This window comes from Schistocerca nitens, chromosome 2, assembly GCF_023898315.1.
Source record: "Schistocerca nitens isolate TAMUIC-IGC-003100 chromosome 2, iqSchNite1.1, whole genome shotgun sequence".
NCBI lineage: Eukaryota > Metazoa > Arthropoda > Insecta > Orthoptera > Acrididae > Schistocerca > Schistocerca nitens.
This window is the reverse complement of record NC_064615.1, coordinates 207,431,769-207,455,671: the sequence shown is the minus strand read 5'-3', so window position 1 is coordinate 207,455,671 and position 23,903 is coordinate 207,431,769. Positions and strand designations below refer to the sequence as shown.

The following is a 23,903-nucleotide window of genomic DNA, read 5'->3' as shown; positions in this document are numbered from 1 at the left end:
TATATAAAAAAAGTACTGTCATTCACATCGTTATGAGTTAAAAGAGAGGCAAATGTGCTGGGTAATATCCCCCTGTCAGCTAAACAAAATTTATTTGGTACATTTTTCATTTTGCTTCTGGACAGCAAATTATTTGGGGGGAATAAAGTGGGACATGCTGTATATGAGTTGGACCACATCTGACACGAAAGTTAGAACTGTGTGCCAGAGTGGGACTCAAACCTGGGACTTTTTGCTATTTACTGACTGAGCTACCCCAAGTGCAACTTACGACTTGCTATCACAGCTTTAAGGCGAAGGTCCCAGTTTCGAATCCTGGTCCAGTACACATTTATAATCCACCAGGAAGTTTAAAATCAATGCACTCTCTGCTTCAGAGTGAAAATCCATTCTGGAAATATGTCTAACATTTCTTGCTGTCACATCTTTCACTATCTCAAGAAGCAAATTATTTGAGAGGTTGTCAGTTATCACTTTTTATTTGTGAATGACATTGTTTGGTAATAAATTTATGTACTCAAGATTTTTCTGTGACATTAGCACTACAGATATTTTTCAAAAAATTACAGCCCAGTATGAAATGTTACAAGGAGGAAATATTTGGTCCAGTTCTTATAATTTTGTCTGTTGACACTCTGGATGAAGCAGTGCAGCTGATCAACAGAAATCCGTATGGTAATGGAACAGCAATCTTCACCACTAATGGAGCAACTGCTAGAAAATTCACCAATGAAATCGATGTTGGACAGGTATGTATACGCTATTTTTTTTTTAATTGAATTATGGTTACTGATGCTCTGACACAAAATTAGAATGTTTGAAGTTGTAGAAATTATTCAGGATGTTTTATCACCTACATTTTCAAATTACCCTTAACTTTCTGTGTCAGTTGAGTGAATTCATCAGATTTTAATCCTTACCCATGTTCTGTGTTCATTCGTTCATCAGTTTAATTACTGCAAAACTCCCTGGCAATGTATTTCTTGTGTGTTACACTTGCAACTGCTGTTTTAAACATTTTAAGTGATGCATTGGGCATGGGGTAGCTATTGCATCCAATTTATCCATAGTTTTTCTGCTGGTAACCTTTCTTCCTCTGCACATTCACATACAAAAAAGCTATACAGAATGTTAAATCTGGACTGCAGTGAAACAATAAAAGGGAACCATTGATCAATCAAATGTCTTGGTGACCCTGAACATGAAATTGCTGGCAAATGTTATCTGTGAGATGCAGGAGTATGTGAGCCTGCATAAAGTAAATGTGCAACATTATCCCACTGAAATTACTGATCACACATTAACTTTGAAGGATCTCCAGGAATTATTCACAAATATTCATTTTGCAGGAAATGAAAGCTGCATCATTGGACATAGTAACCATGCACTCTAACATTACCTTATAATGTCCTTACACCTTCTTAACATAAATGTACAGCTTTTTGGCCATCCTGAAATGAATTACCTGCCAGTCATTAGTAAAATTATGACAAAGTTGTCTTGAGCTCCATACAGTTTTCGGTCTCAAGGGCACTGTTATTGGAAACAAGGTGGCTGCAATTTATTACAGAAGCAGCATATTCTCAGCCCATTTCTAATTGCATAAACAGGTGGAGCACTTTTGGAGTATCATTGTTGCCAAGATTCCTTTGGAGTTCAAAAAATCTCTCATTACTTACAAGAACAAAGGCATGTTTGCTCAAGTGGAGTGTCTTCTTGCCTTCCAGACACCACCATTATTGCATGTTGGCATTTGCTGAGATTCTTGGGAGTGACAGCCATGACAAACTTTTCACCTGATGTGTGAGATATAAGACAAGCAAACCACCCTCAGACTTAAAGAAGAATGTAATAATTCCAATTCCAAAGAAAGCAGTTGTTGACATGTATGAATACCATCAAACCACCAGTTTAATAAGTCATGGAGTCAAAAAAATTTTACACATATTATTTACTGAGGAACAGAAAAACTGATGGATGCCAACTTTCGGGAAGATAAATTTGGGTTCTGGAGAAATTAAGGCTCTGGAAGCAATACTAGTCTTCTGATTTGTCGTAGAAAATAGGTTACAGAAACGTAAAGCTGGGTATGTAGCACTGGTAGAGTTAAGGTGCCTCAACATAATGCCTTTTTTCTATTCAACTTTGCTCATGTGCATAAATTTCCAACAGTGGAAGTAAACATGTGCATTTTGAGCATGTGTAGTTTCCTGGAAATGGAGGTCCGCCTTTGGTGGGAACTTCGTGCATTCTGGCTGACGACAGGCAGCTGGGGCCCTGTGTGTTTCATTGTGTAGTGTGTTGAGGTTATGCTGTCAAGGGATTTGTGTAGTAATGGCTGTTGATTTCAAAGGAAACATACTTAAATTTATGGATGATTACAGACAAAGAAAAGCCATATGGCATGCCACTTCTAAAGATTATTTGAATAAAAATTTTAGATGTGATGCTCTAAGCATCACCTTTTTTTTTTTTTTAAAAAAAAAAAAGAAACATCTGATCATGTTACTGTAAAGAATAAGATGATGCAAGTTTCAAAGTAGAAAACGAGAAGAATAATCCAGGAATTTATGAAGAGTGTATATGAAAACTGTGGACAAATATTAATGCTATGGTGACTTGGAGAACATCTGTGAAACCTGATATATGAAGGAAAGAAATGAGGTATGTGTAGCTCCTCAGGATACTATTAGAAATGGAAATGAAGGACATTGATTATGCTAAAAATACAAATTGGAAAATACAAGCTCGATTCTAGTGGATTTTGACATACATGAACTTGCATATAATCTTTCACGATTAAAGTTGTGTAAATAACTTTTTTATAAAATAAAATATAAATGCTGCAGTGAAGTTAATAACCTTCACATAACGACTTGGAACCCTTCCTTAAGTGTTTCAGAGTTTCAGGAATAATCACTGAAATGCTTTGTTTTGAGATGCAAACTAGAGTCCAAATTGGAGTACAAGTTGCTGGTTACTAGCTAACAAAATGTTATTTGCAGCCTTATCACAGCAGTTTCCCAAGCAGAAAATCTGAAAGCTAACTGTGACCTGAAATTTTTTGCAAACAAAATGTCATCACTTTGTATTGAAGTATGAAAATAATAATAATAATAATAATAATAATAGGAGCACTCACTACACTAAATATACACACTAGGCAGAATCAGAACCAACCAACACACAGAAGAAACCCACAAAACCAGCATGGCAACACAGGCTACAGACCAGAATAGAAAAACTGAGAAAAGACATCAGACAGCTAACACAATTTATAAGAAATGAAATGTCAGACAAAAAACGAAAAAGGTTAGGTAAAATCTCACAACATGAAGCGATAGAGCAATTAGATGAAAAGAAGCAAAAATTACAAGCATTGGCCAAACGACTTAGAAGATACAAAAAAAGTGAAAATAGAAGGAAACAGAACCAAACATTCAACACAAACCAAAAGAGATTTTACCAGACAATAGATAACACACACATTAAAATAGACAATCCACCAAACATAACAGACATGGAACACTTCTGGAGCAACATATGGTCAAACCCGGTACAACATAACAGACATGCACGGTGGATACAAGCAGAAACACACACACACAAGATGATACCACAAATGCCTAAAGTGATAATTCTGCAACATGAAGTCACCCAAGCAATTAATTCTACTCACAATTGGAAAGCCCCTGGAAAAGATAAAATAGCAAATTTCTGGCTAAAGAAGTTCACCTCAACACATTCACATTTAACTAAATTATTTAACAGTTACATTGCAGACCCATACACATTCCCTGATACACTTACACATGGAATAACTTATCTGACCTAAAGATCAAGCAGACACAGCAAACCCAGCTAAATATCACCCCATAACATGCCTACCAACAATATACAAAATATTAACTTCAGTCATTACACAGAAATTAATGACACATACAACTCAGAACAAAATTATAAATGAAGAACAAAAAGGCTGTTGCAAAGGAGCACGAGGATGTAAAGAGCAACTGATAATAGATGCAGAGGTGATATATCAAGCTAAAACTAAACAAAGGTCGCTACACTATGCATACATTGATTACCAAAAAGCTTTTGATAGTGTACTCCACTCATGGTTACTACAAATATTGGAAATATACAAAGTAGATCCTAAATTGATACAGTCCCTAAACATAGTAATGAAAAATTGGAAAACCACACTTAATATCCAAACAAATTCAAATAATATCACATCACAGGCAATACAGATTAAGCGTGGAATATACCAAGGAGACTCATCAAGTCCTTTCTGGTTCTGCCTTGCTCTGAACCCTCTATCCAACATGCTAAATAATACAAATTATGGATACAATATTACTGGAACATACCAACACAAAATCACACATTTGCTATACATGGATGATTTAAAACTACTGGCAGCAACAAATCAGCAACTCAACCAATTACTAAAGATAACAGAAGTATTCAGCAATGATATAAATATGGCTTTTGGAACAGACAAATGTAAGAAAAACAGCATAGTCAAGGGAAAACACACTAAACAAGATTACATATTGGATAACCACAGTGACTGCATAGAAGCGATGGAAAAAACAGATATCTAGGATACAGGCAAAAAATAGGAACAGATAATACAAATATTAAAGAAGAACTAAAAGAAAAATATAGACAAAGACTAACAAAAATACTGAAAACAGAACTGACAGCAAGAAACAAGACAAAAGTTATAAATACTTATGCTATACCAATACTGACCTACTCATTTGGAGTAGTGAAATGGAGTAACACAGACCTAGAAGCACTCAATACACTTACACGAACACAATGCCACAAATATAGGATACATCACACACATTCAGCAACAAAAAGATTCACATTAAGCAGAAAGGAAGGAGGAAGGGGATTTATCGACATAAAAAACCTACATTATGGACAGGTAGACAATTTAAGAAAATTCTTTATAGAACGAGCAGAAACCAGCAAAATACACAAAGCAATCACTCATATAAATAAATCGGCTACACCACTGCAATTTCATAACCACTTCTACAACCCTTTAGATCACATAACATCAACAGATATGAAGAAAGTAAATTGGAAAAAGAAAACACTACATGGCAAGCAACCGTATCATCTAACACATCCACACATCGATCAAGACGCATCCAACACATGGCTAAGAAAAGGCAATATATACAATGAGACGGAAGGATTCATGATTGCAATACAGGATCAAACAATAAACACCAGATATTACAGCAAGCATATTATTAAAGATCCCAATACCACAACAGATAAATGCAGACTTTGCAAACAACAAATAGAAACAGTAGATCAAATCACAAGCAGATGTACAATACTAGCAAATACAGAATACCCCAGAAGACATGACAATGTAGCAAAAATAATACATCAACAACTTGCTATTCAACATAAACTAATAAAACAACACAATCCCACATACAAGTATGCACCACAAAATGTACTGGAGAATGATGAATACAAATTATACTGGAACAGAACCACTATAACAGATAAAACACCACCACATAACAAACCTGACATCATACTCACCAATAAAAATAAGAAATTAACACAACTAATCGAAATATCCATACTCAATACAACAAATATACAGAAGAAAACAGGTGAAAAAATAGAAAAATACATCCAACTGGCTGAGGAAGTCAAGGACATGTGGCATCAGGATAAAGTTGACATTATACCAATTATACCAGGGCTGGCCAAATGCTGCACAGTGTGCAGACGTGCGGAAGTGCTGCACATGTGCGCATGTGTGCGACAGCGACATCTGTTATTAGACATGTGTCCTAAATGAACAACGGCAGCTCCACTTCCCTGTTTATGTGGTAAAAGCAAGAGCGCAACATACCCAGTCTCGTTTACCCCTGATAACCGTAACCTTAACAGAGAAGTACTGAGAAATGGCAGGTACTGTGAAAAAGCAAAGGACGGGAGATCTATGTTCTCAGTCGTTTAAAAATGACTGGGAACTGCAATTCTTTTTTGTAGCCATTGGTGAAAACTCAGTGTTTGCTATGCCGCCAAATAATATGCGGCCAGCGTAAGTTTTCAATTGAAAGACACTACAATACGTATCACAAAGACGAGTGTAGTGCACTCAAGAGTGAAGAACGGCAAGCGAAATTAAATGTCCTTAAGAAAATGGATGAGACACATGAAACTCGATTATCATTTCTCATGACCAGTGATAAACGTGTTTGGATTTATTCCTTTCATAATTAAAAATTATTGTTTACTAACTGTGCATTATTGCCTCATTCTGCTCCATGTTACATTATTATCAGGAAAGTTGGTCATTAAACCGATTGTTCCAATGTATACTTACATTTAGGGTTTTTTTTTTTTTTTATGTGTGAAGGGCTACACTCAGCTGAAGTCGATAAACGTAACATTCATCTAATTGTCGGTTATTATGCAGATTTCAGACGGAGCTGATGAAAGATGTAGCAATAATGGTATTGAAATAACAGGTGATCATCAAGAGGTCTGCGGTTATCATTCTGTTCAGAGGTCAGTGAGACAGAAATTATGTGGGTGTAACTGAGGGCACCGAGAATTAGTTATAGGAAACCTTGCATTAGTTTAATGTTATTTGAAATCATGAATAAGGTTCGTTGGAAGTCGCTAAATGCTCTCTTTCTTAAATACTAGATCAAAAACATTAAGAGTATTTACGTGCCGTCAGTCAAGCTGTATTAATAAAAACCCACAATTGTTAACTGTATTACTTGTCTTACTGGGTTAAACTGTCAACATAAACGTAGACGTCTCAATAAGTAGACTGTGACAGTGTTTTAAATGTTTGATACGCGAAATACCTTCCCATGGTTGGCTTGCAAGCTGTGGAAAGAGCACTAGAATGCGCCGATACAGAGTATCCCAGCAAGTGGATAAAGTGACATCTGTGCGTAGAAACATGCACTACATGAACGCTGACGGCTGCGGCATGCACGCTGTGACCCGGAAGTTGGACATGTGCAGGAGCACCGCACGCGTGCAGAATTTCTGGCTGACCCTGCATTACACTATCAACTACAGGAGTCATACCACACAACATCCACCAGTACATCAACGCAATACAGCTACATCCAAACTTATATATACAACTACAGAAATCTGTAATTATTGATAAATGTTCAATTACCCGAAAGTTCCTAAATGCAATGTAACATATACTGTACAGTTAAAAGGAAGTCACGCTTGATCAAGGTCCGCGTCACTTTCCAGTTTTGACCAGACATAACGTCTGAGAAAAGGAATAATAATAATAATAATAATAATAATAATAATAATAATAATATCTGTCAGAAACAGAATTATTAACAGTTCAGAGGCAACCTCTATTGGAAGTTAAATGTAAAATGGTCTATTACCTTGACCTCTAATCACCAAAAGTTAATTGTTTGTCTTAAAGGTGGAAAATATCTTAATAAATTGCCAAGTGATTTTATCAACGTTACGGGTGACACACACAGTTGCTACTGTGAAATCTAAGTGATCCAGAATGAAGTACAGTCCTCATGAGTTCACTTCCAACTTTTACTGAAAAAAGTCTATCCAGCTCTGATGCCATCCAAGGCACAATGCTCACAGGCAATTGACTGGCACAGACAGATTGATAAGTGTCTCTTTTCACACTCTGTTTAGCTGTATTTATGTAGAGGTGCAGTGGATCGTCAAACAGAACATCTGCTGTCAACTGCCCTAGGAACAGGTAACAGTATCTAAATGGCCCATTTCTTGGACATACGTTAATTAATAGCTCTGCCATTTAACAATGTGATAAAGTTTTGAAACCTGGTACAGCTTTGTTATTGCATGAATGTTATTGATTTTGTAATTAGAAGTTTCTATTCCAAATACAAGTGATACTTAATCTGACATGAATAAGGGCATTTTTGTTCCAAATTTGGTTTTTAGTAAATAACTTGAAAACTAGTAGAGGTTGCTTATTAGCATCACATATATATTTTTCTAATGTCTAATTCCATTGGGAACCTTGTGCACCATGAATGTATTATTGTAAATATGGTTTGGATAAATGGCAGCACAGGTCCTAAAGATTGAAATCCTTTATTTTACAGATAGAGTTCAGTTACTGTGTGACCACCTTCTGCGCTAAGAAAACATAATAACCATCAGATATGAGAATCTTAACACGAATGTGGCCCTATTTGTAACCACCATCAGAAAGAACATAGTCAGGAAAACATATACAAATATACAGATTCTCATACATACCGAACTATTTGAACCTTGCAGGCCCATACCATAACAACACAATGTTTTCTGTGAAGTGTAACATGTACTGTGATGATTACTTCCAGCAGGTATCTTCACTTTCACTGTAAACATTAATTTTGAAATTACAAAAGAACCTATCTTGTGACCTTAGTGGTTGTCGATCCAACATACAGTGAGTTTTTAGCTTACACAGCCAACTATTTATGCTCAGTATAGCAAAACAAGCATCGTAGTGCGGAGCGTACAACATGGAGACATCAATTATAGTAAATACCGTTAATAGAAAAAACCATAGCTTACATAAAAATAACCTTTAAAATCAAATGACGATTTTTTACCATCTGAAGTCATAGCTAAACTGTCAAAAAATGCAGCACAGGCATAACAAAGAACAAATAAAACTATGCCCTCTGACACAGTCAAGATAAAATGTGTACGAATACACATAATAAAAAGCACATAGTAATTTCTCAAATCAGAAAAATTAGTGTCAGAAACCCCCTTTTTCCAGTTCCTAAAACATCAGTTGAATGTAAAAAGATTAACCTTTGTAATGGGACATTATGCCCTCTCTTAACATCCTCGAAAACTTGAACAACCCAATGATTGACATTATCAGCATACATTCTTAACAGGCATTTACAACAAGTAATAACAAGATATTAACAACCATACAATAGTCTCTTATATGATGTATTGGACCGATAATATTGCTATTTTTCATGTGACCAACTTCCACTAAATTTCAATAATGACAAAGTGGGCCAAATATACTGGGTGACAATTACTGAACTATATGCAAAAAATGTAAATTGGTTGCAAACATTGGCATGCACATGCTTTATTCAACATGCAAGCGTCACTACAGATATTCAGACTTGTGCTATTACATGTTCAATATGCTTGCCATCATTGGCGATGATGTGGCAGAGATGAAAAGCAAAATTCTGCATGACCCACTGAAGTGTTAGAGTATCAGTGCAGTCAATGATCTGAATGGCTGCTTTCAGCTCAGCAGTGGTTTTGGTGTTGTTATTGCTGTAAACCTTTGTCTTCAATGTAGCCCCACAAAAAGGAGTTGCATGTGTTCAGGCCTGGAGAATATGGCGGCAAATTGAGGCCCACGCCAGTGGTGTCGGGGTACCCCAGAGCCAGAATGCAGTACCCAAGCACTTCTCCAGGACATCAAACACTTTCCTACTTTGATGGGGCCGAGCTCAGTCTTATATGAACCACATCTTGTCAAAACAGGGTCACTTTGGATAATGTGGATGAAAGACTGTTACAAAACCTTCATGTAGTGTTTGGTAGTCATGATGTCATCAAGGAATATCATACTGATTATTCCATGACTGGACATTGCACATCACACAGTCACCTATTGAATGGCATGTCTTCTTGATGTTTTCATGCATTTTCGCCCTTGTTGGACAACTGACATGGCCAATACTGTCATCATGAACACTACCTGTTCTCTCAGTCTTGCAAGTCAAATTCTTGGTTGTTGGCACCCTTGGACCAGTTGTTTTCAGCTTGAACTTGGTAGGAAACTTTGGTTTAGCTGCTGTTGGGTGGTTATTACTCACATAGGCCTTCACAAGCACTATGCATGCTGTACCTGCAGATGGCTAGCAACAATATGACTATTGTTTTCATATAGTTCAATAACTGTCACCCTGTACGTTGCAAATAGGGCACAAAAATAAAAATAATGTCCACCATTTGTTATTAGGAAACCTGATAAGCACCTCTTAACAAAAAACTGCTGAAGAACAGGTTAGTCTAAGTGCACACAAAGTTTATGCTCATATCGTGAATCAGCATGTTGCACTGTATAAGACATAATACCAGCTAATCTTTCATCTTGTTGCTGGTGCTGTGGACGGCCTTCCTGCCATGCAAAGCTCTCAAAGTGCTTTCAAAAATGGGCACTTCTCGTAAGTGTCTGCTCATTAAACAACATGGAATTCCAAGATTTCAGACTACAGGAAATCTCCATCTTCTCAAGGAGATTGAGATATCTGCCCTTTTGTTTTTTGCTGTACAACAATTTAAGCTGTGATGTCACATCAGGAGGAGCATGGCCTGTACCAATCAAATGTGCATGTCAATGTTCTGAGGAATGTCATTACCTGTAGGTGTGCAGGGCATCTGTCAGTAATGAAAATAATGTTTCTTTCTGCTGCACCCATATTAGCATCTAAACTCCTTAGAAGCTTTGTACACATTTCAGCTGTCATCCAGGCATTGCTAATAAAATTGCAGGTGCTCGGTATTAGTGTTCTTGTTTCAGGCAGGCCATCCACCTTTGCAAGATACTAGTCTTTAGTGATGGTAAATCATTACTTTTATGAGAAAAAGACACAACTCCAAATTTTATTGTATTCTGGAATCACCCTGAACATTGTTGCATAGAGTCTACCAATGGAAACTATAATTTTAAAATAAAATAAAATGTAACTGGATAGATTTTTTAAATATACTCAGCAAGTGGAGACAGGAGAACTTTCATAGCCAGTGGCCCCTTCTCCTGGCAGGAGGATAGAAGGGGAAGGAAGAGGGGTGAAGGAAAAGGACTGGTGAGCTGTAGGAAAAGCGATAGATTTCATAATAGTCACCCAGAACTTGCCGGATTGGATGAGAAGGAAAGACTGATTGTGGGGGACTGCACCAGATGAGATTTTCAAATCTTGTCTGGTGCAGGTCCCAACAATCAGCCTTTCCTTCTCATGCCATCTGATAAGTCTCCCATGGCCCAGGGTTCTGGGCGACTTCTCCAAACTCTTTCCCTTTTCCTAGACCTCACCGACCGTTATTCTTCACCCCTCTTCCTTTCCCTTCAACCCTTCTGCCAGGAGGAGGAGCCACTGACTTCAAAAACCTTGCAAATTTTACTACAGTGTGTGTGTGTGTGTGTGTTGTCCTGCCACTGCTTGATGAGTAGGTTTTTTAAATCCATCCAGTTACAGTATATAGGATGCGTTTCACAGCAACCATGTACAATGTTTAATACAAGAACTGAAATTTTCTGAGGCTCGAGATTACTCACAATATTGTAATGTAGAAATTAAATAAATTTTGCCCTTCATATCAGAAAAAAATATAGAAAGCTGCACAGCTGCAACCATATAACAAGCTGTAGCTACCCTTTTCTGTTCCTCATTGTCATGTGATCATGAACCTGCCAGAATTGGTAAAACTGAAGGGTAAAACCAAATGTAGCCTACAAAGCTTCATTCAAGACAACCATACAGATTTGGTCTTGAACTGATAAGTGTGCAGCTAAACAAAGGTGTTAGGCATCTTTGAACACACGTTCTCCCTTTTTAATACAGTGGGACAGAAAATTCAACATTCACGAATGCCTGCTCATTTGCTAGTGTATAGGACATGAAGACTATGCCAAATTGTGTTTCTTTGCCATATCAGGGTTTAATATTTTGACTGCTCAACATCACAAATACTTGTCGTCTCTACTGAATCTTAAACGTTCTTGTTTTGCTGTTTGCTGAAACTTCCACAATATAGTAGTCAACACTTTCATAAACAACTTGTAACCAATGCACAAAATACCATTATTTTATGGGACTGGAAATTGGCAGTTATTTGAATTTGCCAGCAAAAAATTATAACGTACCTATTGACAGTAAGAATACTTTGTAAATTATAGACATCCTTTCCTGCAACTCACCAAAAAACTTAGGAATTTTGACTTAACTGGATTTAATTTTGCAAACTGTTCAGTGTTTCTTCCTTAAAAAAGGGCTTTCTCTTAAAGGGGATTCATTAAAAATGAATTTCAGGAACATTGTTCTTGTGGCAATTTCGCCAGAACCAATTGTGGATTGTGGTTTGTCTCATAACGTACATATGTAAATCATTTGATTCAGGTACAGGAGACACGTCAAATTGTGGTAAAATTTCACATTAGACAAAGAACAGCTGATGTTAACAAACAGCATAATAATAATAATAATAATAATAATAATAATAATAATAATAATTTTTATACAAACTTACAATAAAATCAAGCACTTTATTACCCCTTGCCCAAGTTCTCATTTCATCCTCTATGAATTCTTCTCTTGAACAGTAGCATTTCTCCCACAGAATCTGCTGTAGCCTTGTTTTTAAAATTTCTGGCTTCATGTTACATGTGTTTTTGCCCATTGACTTGGTGTATATTGTCATACCAGTATATTGTGGCATCTGTGCATACAATTTCAACTGGTGTGTGGGTAGCATAAAATTATTTTTATTTCTTGTGTTACATGTATGGTTAAAATGATTCTCCCCAAATAATTTTTATCTGCTGTGCAGATATAAAGGTAACATTAAGGATTTGTAGTTTTCGAAATAATGGGCGACAAGGCTCTGTTTGCTGTGCAGTGCACATGTATTGGACAATTTTCTTTTACAGTTTCAGTATTTGAGTTACACTACTTGAACTTCCCCAGAAAATTATCCCATATCTAATGACAGATTCAAAATAACTATGATAAGCATTTTTTTCTGTACTCATGTCTGTGGAATTTGCTACTATTTGCATTGCAAATGCAAGACTGCTTAGTTTATTTGATCAAACGTCAACATGTGTATTCCAGCTTAAGTTCTTGCCCTCATATAGTCCCAGGAATTTGACCGTGTCAACTTCTTTCATAGGTTGATTGTTATATTGTATTTTAAGTTCCACACATTTTGAATCTGTTTTTGAAAAGTGGGAATTCCTTAAAGTGGGTTTGTTAATGCAGAGTTCTATTGTACTTACTATGTAGCAGAGAGGTTGATGGCAGAATAAAAACCAGATGGAATAGTTTATAATCTTTTGGTCAGTATCCTTCCTTGTAGCTAACTGAACAACAAAATCACACTCATATATACAGTATTACAATATAATCTGTTGATTGTTAATGTATCTACCATGTGGTGAAAAGTACCTATATTCCTCCCTCTGAGTGATGCTTACAAAGTCTGAAATGAAAAAGTAATTCTCAAAGTACTGGCAGCCATGCAGGCAGATCAAATTCATAGCCAGTTAGTGTTTGCAGTGTGTCAAAGAACTAAATCTGTAGTACCGAATAGATTTACTAGATAATACATAACAAGAAGCAAGAAGGAAATGAGATAAGTTTTGCCAGTGACATAATTCTATCTGGCAACAATAGACTTGAATGTTGTTGTTGTTGTTGTGATCTTCAGTCCCAAGACTAGTTAGATGCAGCTCTCCATGCTACTCTATCCTGTGCAAGCTTCTTCATCTCCCAGTACCTACTGCAATCTAGATCCTTTTGAATCTGCTTAGTGTATTCATCTCTTGGTCTCCCTCTACGATTTTTACACTCCATGCTACCCTCCAGTACTAAATTCGTGATCCCTTGATGTCTTAGAACATGTCCTACCAACTGATCCCTTCTTCTAGTAAAGTTGTGCCACAAACTTCTCTTCTCCCCAATTCTATTCAATACCTCCTCATTAGTTACGTGATCTACCCATCTAATCTTCTGCATTCTTCTGTAGCACCACATTTCGAAAGCTTCTATCCTCTTCTTGTCCAAACTAGTTATCGTCCATGTTTCACTTCCACACACGGCTACACTCCATACAAATACTTTCAGAAACGACGTCCTGACACTTAAATCTATACTCGATGTTTCTTTAGAAACACTTTCTTGCCATTGCCAGTCTACATTTTATATCCTCTCTACTTCGACCATCATCAGTTATTTTGCTCCGCAAATAGCAAAACTCCTTTACTACTTTAAGTGTCTCATTTCCTAATTTAATTCCCTCAGCATCACCCGATTTAATTCGACTACATTCCATTATCCTTGTTTTGCTTTTGTTGATGTTCATCTTATATCCTCCTTTCAAGACACTATCCATTCCATTCAACTGCTCTTCCAAGTCCTTTGCTGTCTCTGACAGAATTACAATGACATCGGTGAACCTCAGAGTTTTTATTTCTTCTCCATGGATTTTAATACCTACTCCGAATTTTTCTTTTGTTTCCTTCACTGCTTGCTCAATATACAGATTGAATAACATTTGGGAGAGGCATCAACCCTGTCTCACTCCCTCCCCAACCGCTGCTTCCCTTTCATGTCCCTCAACTCTTATAACTGCCATCTGGTTTCTGTACAAATTGTAAATAGCCTTTCGCTCCCTGTATTTTATGCCTGCCACCTTCAGAATTTGAAAGAGAGTATTCCAGTCAACATTTTCAAAAGCTTTCTCTAAGTCTACAAATGCTAGAAACTGAGGTTTGCCTTTCCTTAATCTAGCTTCTAAGATAAGTCGTAGGGTCAGTATTGCCTCACGTGTTCCAATATTTCTACGGAATCCAAACCAATCTTCCCTGAGGTCGACTTCTATCAGTTTTTCCGTTCGTCTGTAAAGAATTCACGTTAGTATTTTGCAGCTGTGGCTTATTAAACTGATTGTTCGGTAATTTTCACATCTGTCAACACCTGCTTACTTTGGGATTGGAATTATTAAATTCTTCTTGAAGTCTGAGGGTATTTCGCCTGTCTTGTACATCTTGCTCTCCAGATGGTAGAGTTTTGTCAGGACTGGTTCTCCCGAGGCTGTCAGTAGTTCTAATGGAATGTTGTCTACTCTCGGGGACTTGTTTCGACTCCGGTCTTTCAGTGCTCTGTCAAACGCTTCACGCAGTATCATATCTCCCATTTCATCTTCATCTACATCCTCTTCCATTTCCATACTATTGTCCTCAAGAACATCGCCCTTGTATAGACTATATATTCCTTCCACCTTTCTGCTTTCCCTTCTTTGCTTAGAACTGGGTTTCCATCTGAGCTCTTGATATTCATACAAGTGGTTCTCTTTGCTCCAAAGGTCTCTTTAATTTTCCTGTAGGCAGTATCTATCTTACCCCTAGTGAGATAAGCCTCTACATCCTTACATTTGTCCTCTAGCCATCCCTGCTTAGCCATTTTGCACTTCCTGTCGATCTCATTTTTGAGACGTTTGTATTCCTTTTTGCCTGCTTCATTTACTGCATTTTTATATTTTCTCCTTTCATCAATTAAATTCAATATTTCTTCTGTTACCCAAGGAGTTCTACTAGCCCTCGTCTTTTTATCTACTTGATCCTCTGCTGCTTTCACTACTTCATCCCTCAAAGCTACCCATTCTTCTTCTACCCTCAAAGCTACCCATTCTTCTTCTACTGTATTTCTTTCCCCCTTTCCTGACAATTGTTCCCTTATGCTCTCCCTGAAACTCCGTACAACCTCTGGTTTAGTCAGTTTATCCAGGTCCCATCTCCTTAAATTCCCACCTTTTTGCAGTTTCTTCAGTTTTAATCTACAGTTCATAACCAATAGATTGTGGTCAGAGTCCACATCTGCCCCTGGAAGTTTCTTACAATTTAAAACCTGATTCCTAAATCTCTGTCTAACCATTATATAATCGATCTGAAACCTGTCAGTATCTCCAGGCTTCTTCCATGTATACAGCCTTCTTTCATGATTTTTTAACCAAGTGTTAGCTATGATTAAGTTGTGCTCTGTGCTAAATTCTACCACGCAGCTTCCTCTTTCATTTCTTAGCCCCAACCCATATTCACCCATATTCACCTACTACGTTTCCTTCTCTTCCTTTTCCTGCTATCGAGTTCGTCACCCATGACAATTAAATTTTCGTCTCCCTTCACTATCTGAATATTTTCTTTTATCTCATCATACATTTCATCAATCTCTTTGTCATCTGCAGAACTAGTTGGCATATAAACTTGTACTACTGTGGTAGGCGTGAGCTTCGTATCTATCTTGGCCACAATAATGCGTTTACTATGCTGTTTGTAGTAGCTTACCCGAACTGCTATTTTTTCTTATTCATTATTAAACCTACTCCTGCATTACCCCTATTTGATTTTGTATTTATAATCCTGTATTCGCCTGACCAAAAGTCTTGTTCCTCCTGCCACCGAACTTCACTAATTCCCACTATATCTAACTTTAACCTATCCATTTCCCTTTTTAAATTTTCTAACCTACCTGCCCGATTAAGGGATCTGACATTCCACGCTCCGATCCGTAGAACGCCAGTTTTCTTTCTCCTGATAACGACGTCCTCTTGAGTAGTCCCAGCCCAGAGATCCGAATGGGGGACTATTTTACCTCCAGAATATTTTATCCAAGAGGGTGCCATCATCATTTACCATATTTACTCGAATCTAAGCCGCACTTTTTTTCCGGTTTTTGTAATCCAAAAACCGCCTGCGGCTTAGAATCGAGTGCAAAGTAAGCGGAAGTTCTGAAAAATGTTGGTAGGTGCCGCCACAACTAACTTCTGCCGTCGAATATATGTAGCGCTACACAGGCATGCTTTGCAGGCACAAAGATAAATACTGGCACCAAAACCTCAGCGTCATTAAATAAATTAAAAAAAAAAAAGGTGGAAGATGAGCTTTTTTCTCTGCCTCAATTTTCGACCACAGCATTTTCATACATTATCCAACGAAGTAAATACAAATTACGTATTGTTAATCTACGAATGTAGCAGCATTTCAATGTACTACAAAAATCCGACTGGCAAGACTGTTTGGGATGTTTGTCAATATGGCCAGCTCTACGTTCAGAATTTTTTCCTACTTATGAGAAGCGATGGTTGCTAATAGGAACTTTTATGAATTGTGAATCACATGCAGTATTCTCTTCATTATAAGTATAATACGAATATAAACATTTTGTCATGTATTCTTCCGTGTTTGCTGCTATCTTATTTAAATCCTGTCTGCCTAATAAACTACAAAACTAGAGTGAGACAACAGCAAACGCGGAAGAATATACATATTATGTCATGTTTATATTCATATTATTCTTATGCCTAATAGTGATATAGTCAGAAATGAAGCATGACAATTGACTAGATTTTTAAATCTAAGATGACTCTTACTTCTGTGCAGAATGTAATGTACTAAAGAGGCGTTGCAAAGATTTTCAAATGGAGAAAAATTTTTGCTAAATTCTCATTCAGAACATCATCTATCATATGCAGTCTATTATTTGGTTCTTGTTGATCATTATCAAAGAATTTTAATTGTAAGCGGCGGTAGCGTGCACAAAAGCAAGCCATACCGCGAGCGGTGACAGGCTCTAAACACTCATTATCAGAATGCGACAAACAATGCATGACACAGTACAGTAATGCATTTTGAGCTTAGAGTGACGTAAACACCTATAACAAAGAGAACGGCACTTATCAGTTCAAAGAAAAATAAGCAATCAATTCAAACCAGACGAAGCACATGAAAAAGGAAGGGTGTCCGTATAAATACGGACGGAGCGCCTGACGCATAGCAATTGCTACCGGGTAAAGCTTAACTGCTAAGCTTACGACTCAAACCAAACTACTGTAGCTGTGTAGTCATTCATTCCACCTAAATTGTGTCGAATATTACAATGGACCAACTTTGTTTCAATTTGGAGGTGCGGCCTAAAACTTTTCTCTCTCCTTGAATTTCGAGTCTCAAATTTCAGGTGCGGCTTACATTCGGGAAAATTATTTTTTCCTTGATTTCAAGTCTCATTTTTGAGGCTTAGATTCGAGTGCAGCTTAGACTTGAGTAAATACAGTAACCATACAGTAAAGCTGCATGCCCTCGGGAAAAATTACAGCTGTATTTTCCCCTTGCTTTCAGCCGTTCGCAGTACCAGCACAGCAAGGCCGTTTTGGTTGGTGTTACAAGGCCAGATCAGTCAGTCATCCAGACTGTTGCCCCTGCAACTACTGAAAAGGCTGCTGCCCCTCTTCAGGAACCACACGTTTGTCTGGCCTTCAACAGATACCCCTCCATTGTGGTTGCACCTACGGTACAGCTACCTGTATCGCTGAGGCATGCAAGCCTCCCCACCAATGGCAAGGTCCATGGTTCAGAGTTAGAAAACTGCTGCAGAAGCAAAGGGAACTTCACAGCAAACATAAACATAGCCAAAGCCTTGCAGACAAACAAAAATCACGCGAAGTGAAATGTAGTGTGAGGAGGGCTATGCGAGAGGCGTTTAATGAATTCGAAAGTAAAGTTATATGTACTGACTTGGCAGAAAATCCTAAGAAATTTTGGTCTTATGTCAAAGCGGTAGGTGGATCAAAACAAAATGTCCAGACACTCTGTGACCAAAATGGTACTGAAACAGAGGATGACGGACAAAAGGCCGAAATACTAAATGTCGTTTTCCAAAGCTGTTTCACAGAGGAAGACTGCACTGTAGTTCCTTCTCTAGATTGTCGCACAGATGACAAAATGGTAGATATCGAAACAGACAACAGAGGGATAGAGAAACAATTAAAATCGCTCAAAAGAGGAAAGGCCGCTGGACCTGATGGGATACCAGTTCGATTTTACACAGAGTACGCGAAGGAACTTGCCCCCCTTCTTGCAGCAGTGTACCGTAGGTCTCTAGAAGAGCATAGCATTCCAAAGGATTGGAAAAGGGCACAGGTCATCCCCGTTTTCAAGAAGGGACGTCGAACAGATGTGCAGAACTATAGACCTATATCTCTAACGTCGATCAGTTGTAGAATTTTGGAACACGTGTTATGTTTGACTATAATGACTTTTCTGGAGACTAGAAATCTACTCTGTAGGAATCACCGTGGGTTTCGAAAAAGACGGTCATGTGAAACCCAGCTCGCGCTATTCGTCCACGAGACTCAGAGGGCCATTGACACGGGTTCACAGGTAGATGCTGTGTTTCTTGACTTCCGCAAGGCGTTCGATACAGTTCCCCACAGTCGTTTAATGAACAAAGTAAGAGCATATGGACTATCAGACCAATTGTGTGAGTGGATTGAAGAGTTCCTAGATAACAGAACGCAGCATATCATTCTCAATGGAGAGAAGTCTTCCGAAGTAAGAGTGATTTCAGGTGTGCCGCAGGGGAGTGTCATAGGACTGTTGCTATTCACAATATACATAAATGACCTTGTGGATGACATCGGAAGTTCACTGAGGCTTTTTGTGGATGATGTTGTGGTATATCGAGAGGTTGTAACAATGGAAAATTGTACTGAAATGCAGGAGGATCTGCAGTGAATTGACGCATGGTGCAGGGAATGGCAATTGAGTCTCAATGTAGACAAGTGTAATGTGCTGCGAATACATAGAAAGATAGATCCCTTATCATTTAGCTACAAAATAGCAGGTCAGCAACTGGAAGCAGTTAATTCCATAAATTATCTGGGAGTACGCATTAGGAGTGATTTAAAATGGAATGATCATATAAAGTTGATCGTTGGTAAAGCAGATGCCAGACAGATTCATTGGAAGAATCCTAAGGAAATGCAATCCGAAAACAAAGGAAGTAGGTTACAGTACACTTGTTCGCCCACTGCTTGAATACTGCTCAGCAGTGTGGGATCCGTACCAGATAGGGTTGATAGAAGAGATAGAAAAGATCCAAAGGAGAACAGCGTGCTTCATTACAGGATCATTTAGTAATCGCGAAAGCATTACTGAGACGATGGATAAACTCCAGTGGAAGACTCTGCAGGAGAGATGCTCAGTAGCTCGGTAAGGGCTTTTGTTGAAGTTTCGAGAACATACCTTCACCGAAGAGTCAAGCAGTGTATTGCTCCCTCCTACGTATATCTCGCTAAGAGACCATGAGGATAAAATCAGAGAGATTAGAGCCCACACAGAAGCATACCGACAATCCTTCTTTCCACGAACAATACGAGACTGGAATAGAAGGGAGAACCGATAGAGGTACTCAAGGTACCCTCCACCACACACCATCAGGTGGCTTGCAGAGTATGGATGTAGATGTAGAGTATCAAAAGTAAAATGAGGACTACGAAATGTTGTCTGTTAAATTTTGGCAAATGTAACGGAGTTGCATTACGACAAGACACTAAGAGTATTAAATGAGTTTACTATCAAGAGAGTAAAATAACTAACAATAGCCAATACTGTGAAAGAGAAATGCATTGATGAGCCAAAACATCATGACCACTTGCTTAATAGTGTGTTGGTCCATCTCTAGAATACAACACAGGAGCAGTTCTTAGTGGCATGGATTTGACAAGAAGGTTCTGGAGGAATGTGGCACCAGATGTGTGTGCAAAAGTGACTAAATACACTTAAATTATGTTGGTGTGTGAGAAGTTGGTGCCAGTGACCCAAGTGCATTCCATTGGGAGGACAAAAAACCAACATGGGTTCACTATCATGTTCCTGAAATCACTGTGGCATGATTAAGGCCTTGTGACATAAACATTTTCCCTGCTGGTGACTGGCATCCTGTTAGGGAAGACGTTAAGCCTAAGACGACGCAGGAGGATGCGATAATGCTCATGTAGTCCACAGCTGTTGTGCAGTCTGATTTCTGTCACAGGTCCCATGGAAGCTGAGGTGAATGGCCGCATAGCATAACGCTGCCCCCCACCAAACTGCATCAGTGGTGCAGTGTGAAAAACTGGAAGTGGAAGCAAGTTGGGGTGAGAATTGTAGCCGATGTCAAAGGTCTCACTACATAAGCAGGTTCAAGTGGATATAGGCTGCAGTAGTTACGAAGAGATGGAAAGGCCTGGAAAGCACAGGGACATGGGGAGCTGCATCACTTTTCAGACTGAAGACTAACAGCAATGATAATTCGAAGAAATTGTGTTGTTCCTTCTGCCTGTATTAATACAGTTCTGAAATCTAACCTGCATAAATTTTTGTTTCATAGGTTAACAATGCTGCAATTTATTGAACTTTGGCCACAGGTTCTGATATGGCAAACAAAATTAATTTCCACACACATCTTGTGTAATGAAGTGACAAAATGCGTGTTTATTCAAATGATCACAACATTTTAGATGTTTCAGCAGTGATGATTTGTGCTACATAAGTTACTATGTTATTGCATTGTAAACTATCCCAAAACTCCAAAAATACTGAGTGAATAATGAATCAGATTGAATAAGAATTTTCACAGATTGCTATGAAAAAAGCAGTATTATTAACAATCCACATGTCCAAAAAACTGTTTCCTGCACTCTTTGTGCAATGTATCGACAATCGTCCTGATCACAAGTCCTTCATTTCTTGCCCCCTTCAGCCACATTTCTTCTGATATTGTCCATGTAGTCCTGCACATTTCTTCCCTTGGTTTTCACATTCATCTCTCAACACCTCTTTTAGTGCCCAGTAATTTGTCTTATTTCTTTAGCTGTTCTGCACTATGTCTTCTTAAAGTTAATGATTCAGCCACATATTGTACCACATTCCTTATTGTTGCCTTGTAATGTCTAATCTCAGTGTTCATAGATACATTCTTTTTATGGTGTGTGTCTCTGGTCATTAAGAAGGCTGACCTTGTCTTCTTCATCCTGTATTATTCCTTCACTGTTTTTGTTTCTTCCTGCTGTACATTCTCTGAGTTATTGAAATGTGACCACCTTTTGCATAGTGCCATTGGGTGCTTTCTAGCGTCAGTTTCCTGCAGGTGATCATCTGTCTCAACCTTCTTGTTACCTTGCTAAGGTTGTCAGATTATTCTAGCATAACAGAGTGCAACCACCAGCAGTTGGGGGACACAAACATTCATGTCACCTGAATCATTCCGGTGACCGGCAGAGGAGGTTGACAAGACTAGCCATTCTCATGGAGTTTCAGTGAAGCGCACAGTGTGCAGCTGTCACCAGAAGTGATCAGGACCCCTAGTTTTCTGCCAAGTAGAAGGCTTGAAACAGATGCTCACAAGGTTATGTGACAAGATTGGCTGCATTTTCTTAGGAGTGTCCCATAAAGTAGAGAATTGTAGGTCCCCCTTAATTGGTGAGGGGTGCACTGTACATCAGAGACTGCTATAGAGGTAATTGTGCATGATGTACACAAGAGTTTATTAGATAAAGCAATTGTCTGTAGAGTCCAGATAATAATATCACCCCAAAGATTAAACAACTACAGTGCTATCGATCAACACAAAGCATTCACAGCAGTCCAGGAATTTGAAGCATTCCTAAAATGCATCAGAACTCACATACTTGGTACAGAAAGCTGGCTGAAATCCAGAACTGTCAGGATAATAACTTTGGATAAATATAAGTAATTACAGAAAGGGTAAGCAAGTCGGTTACAGAGGTGGTACATCAGTTGCAATAAGCAATTCAAATTCTCTGGGACTGAAATTAAAGCTGTGAGATAATTTGATCAGCACTCAGTAACAAGGATGTGCATACATTTGTAATTAGATATTTTTATCGACCACCAAATTCACTTCCAAATGTAAACAAAAATTTCAGAGGAAACCTCACTTTACTAGTATGTATGTTCCCCTATCATACTACAATCATCGGAGGAGACTGTAATCATCCAACAATCGATTGGTATGATAAGGTTTGTAAGTGGTGGGTTTGATAAGCCATCCTTTAAACCCATACTAAATTATTTCTTTGAAATCTGGTTAAGGTTAGAAAATATAATTCCACAAGAGTGCATTAGTATCCATGTATAGTTTCGTTAGCAGACCTGTTTTGGTATATAAGGGGTGTCAACAGTCAGATGTTAAGTGATCACTTTGAAGGACATGAAGGTGCCACATACTCACATGAGACAGCTTTTGCAGCATCTGACCAGTGTTCGAAAGAGGCCTCCTTCGGGTCTCCATTTGGCTGGCTGGTCTAATTGTGCAATATCAAAATTTGGGGTGTTTTCAGATGCATGTCATAAAGATTCCAGTTGACCAAGTCCAACCATCACAAGGGAGGATCACTGTGTTTGGCACTAAGCACATCATACCCCCTTTCAAATCTGTACCTCCCATCACCACCTTCAGAGGTGGCAGGGGTAAAATACAGGGAGTGAAAGGCTATTTACAATTTGTACAGAAAGCAGATGGCAGTTATGAGTCGAGGGACACGAAAGGGAAGCAGTGGTTGGGAAGGGAGTGAGACAGGGTTGTAGCCTATCCCTGATGCTATTCAATCTGTATATTGAGCAAGCAGTAAAGGAAATGAAAGAAAAGTTTGGAGTAGGTATTAAAATCCATGGAGAAGAAATAAAAACTTTGACGTTCACCGATGACATTGTAATTCTGTCAGAGACCGCAAAGGACTTGGAAGAGCAGTTGAATGGAATGGACAGTGTCTTGAAAGGAGGGTATAAGATGAACATCAACAAAAGCAAAATGAAGATAATGGAATGTAGTCGAATTAAATCAGGACATGTTCTGAGGCATCAAGGGATCACCAATTTAGTACTGGAGGACAGTGTGGAGGGTAAAAATCATAGAGGGAGACCAAGAGATGAATACACTGAACAGATTCAGAAGGATGAAGGCTGCAGTAGGTACTGGGAGATGAAGAAGCTTGCACAGGATAGAGTAGCATAGAGAGCTGCATCAAACCAGTCTCAGGACTGAAGACCACAACAACAACAACAACAACCACCACCTCCCATCAGAGAAAGAGAATGCATTCTTTGCAACATTGTGTCATCCCACATCACCGGTCAGAGACTAGCAGCAGCTAAACTAGGAAATTAACATCCCATGCGTAGGCTGCCATACACACAACAGCACAAACGGTTATGTTTGGAGTAGAGCTGTGACTGGGGAGAATGTACTGCTGATGAATAGCATCACATGGTGTTCAGTGAT

At 38.4% G+C, this 23,903-nt stretch overlaps 1 protein-coding gene across 1 annotated transcript in view; it reads left to right on the top strand.

Annotated features, from left to right (window-relative positions):
- The window catches only part of LOC126235914 (probable methylmalonate-semialdehyde dehydrogenase [acylating], mitochondrial), a 69,288-nt gene that overhangs the window by 13,058 nt on the left and 32,327 nt on the right, over positions 1–23,903 (top strand). Inside the window, exon 8 of the mRNA XM_049944869.1 lies at positions 570–749. Coding sequence (XP_049800826.1) covers positions 570–749 — 180 coding nt within the window. The remainder of the gene's footprint in view (positions 1–569; positions 750–23,903) is intronic.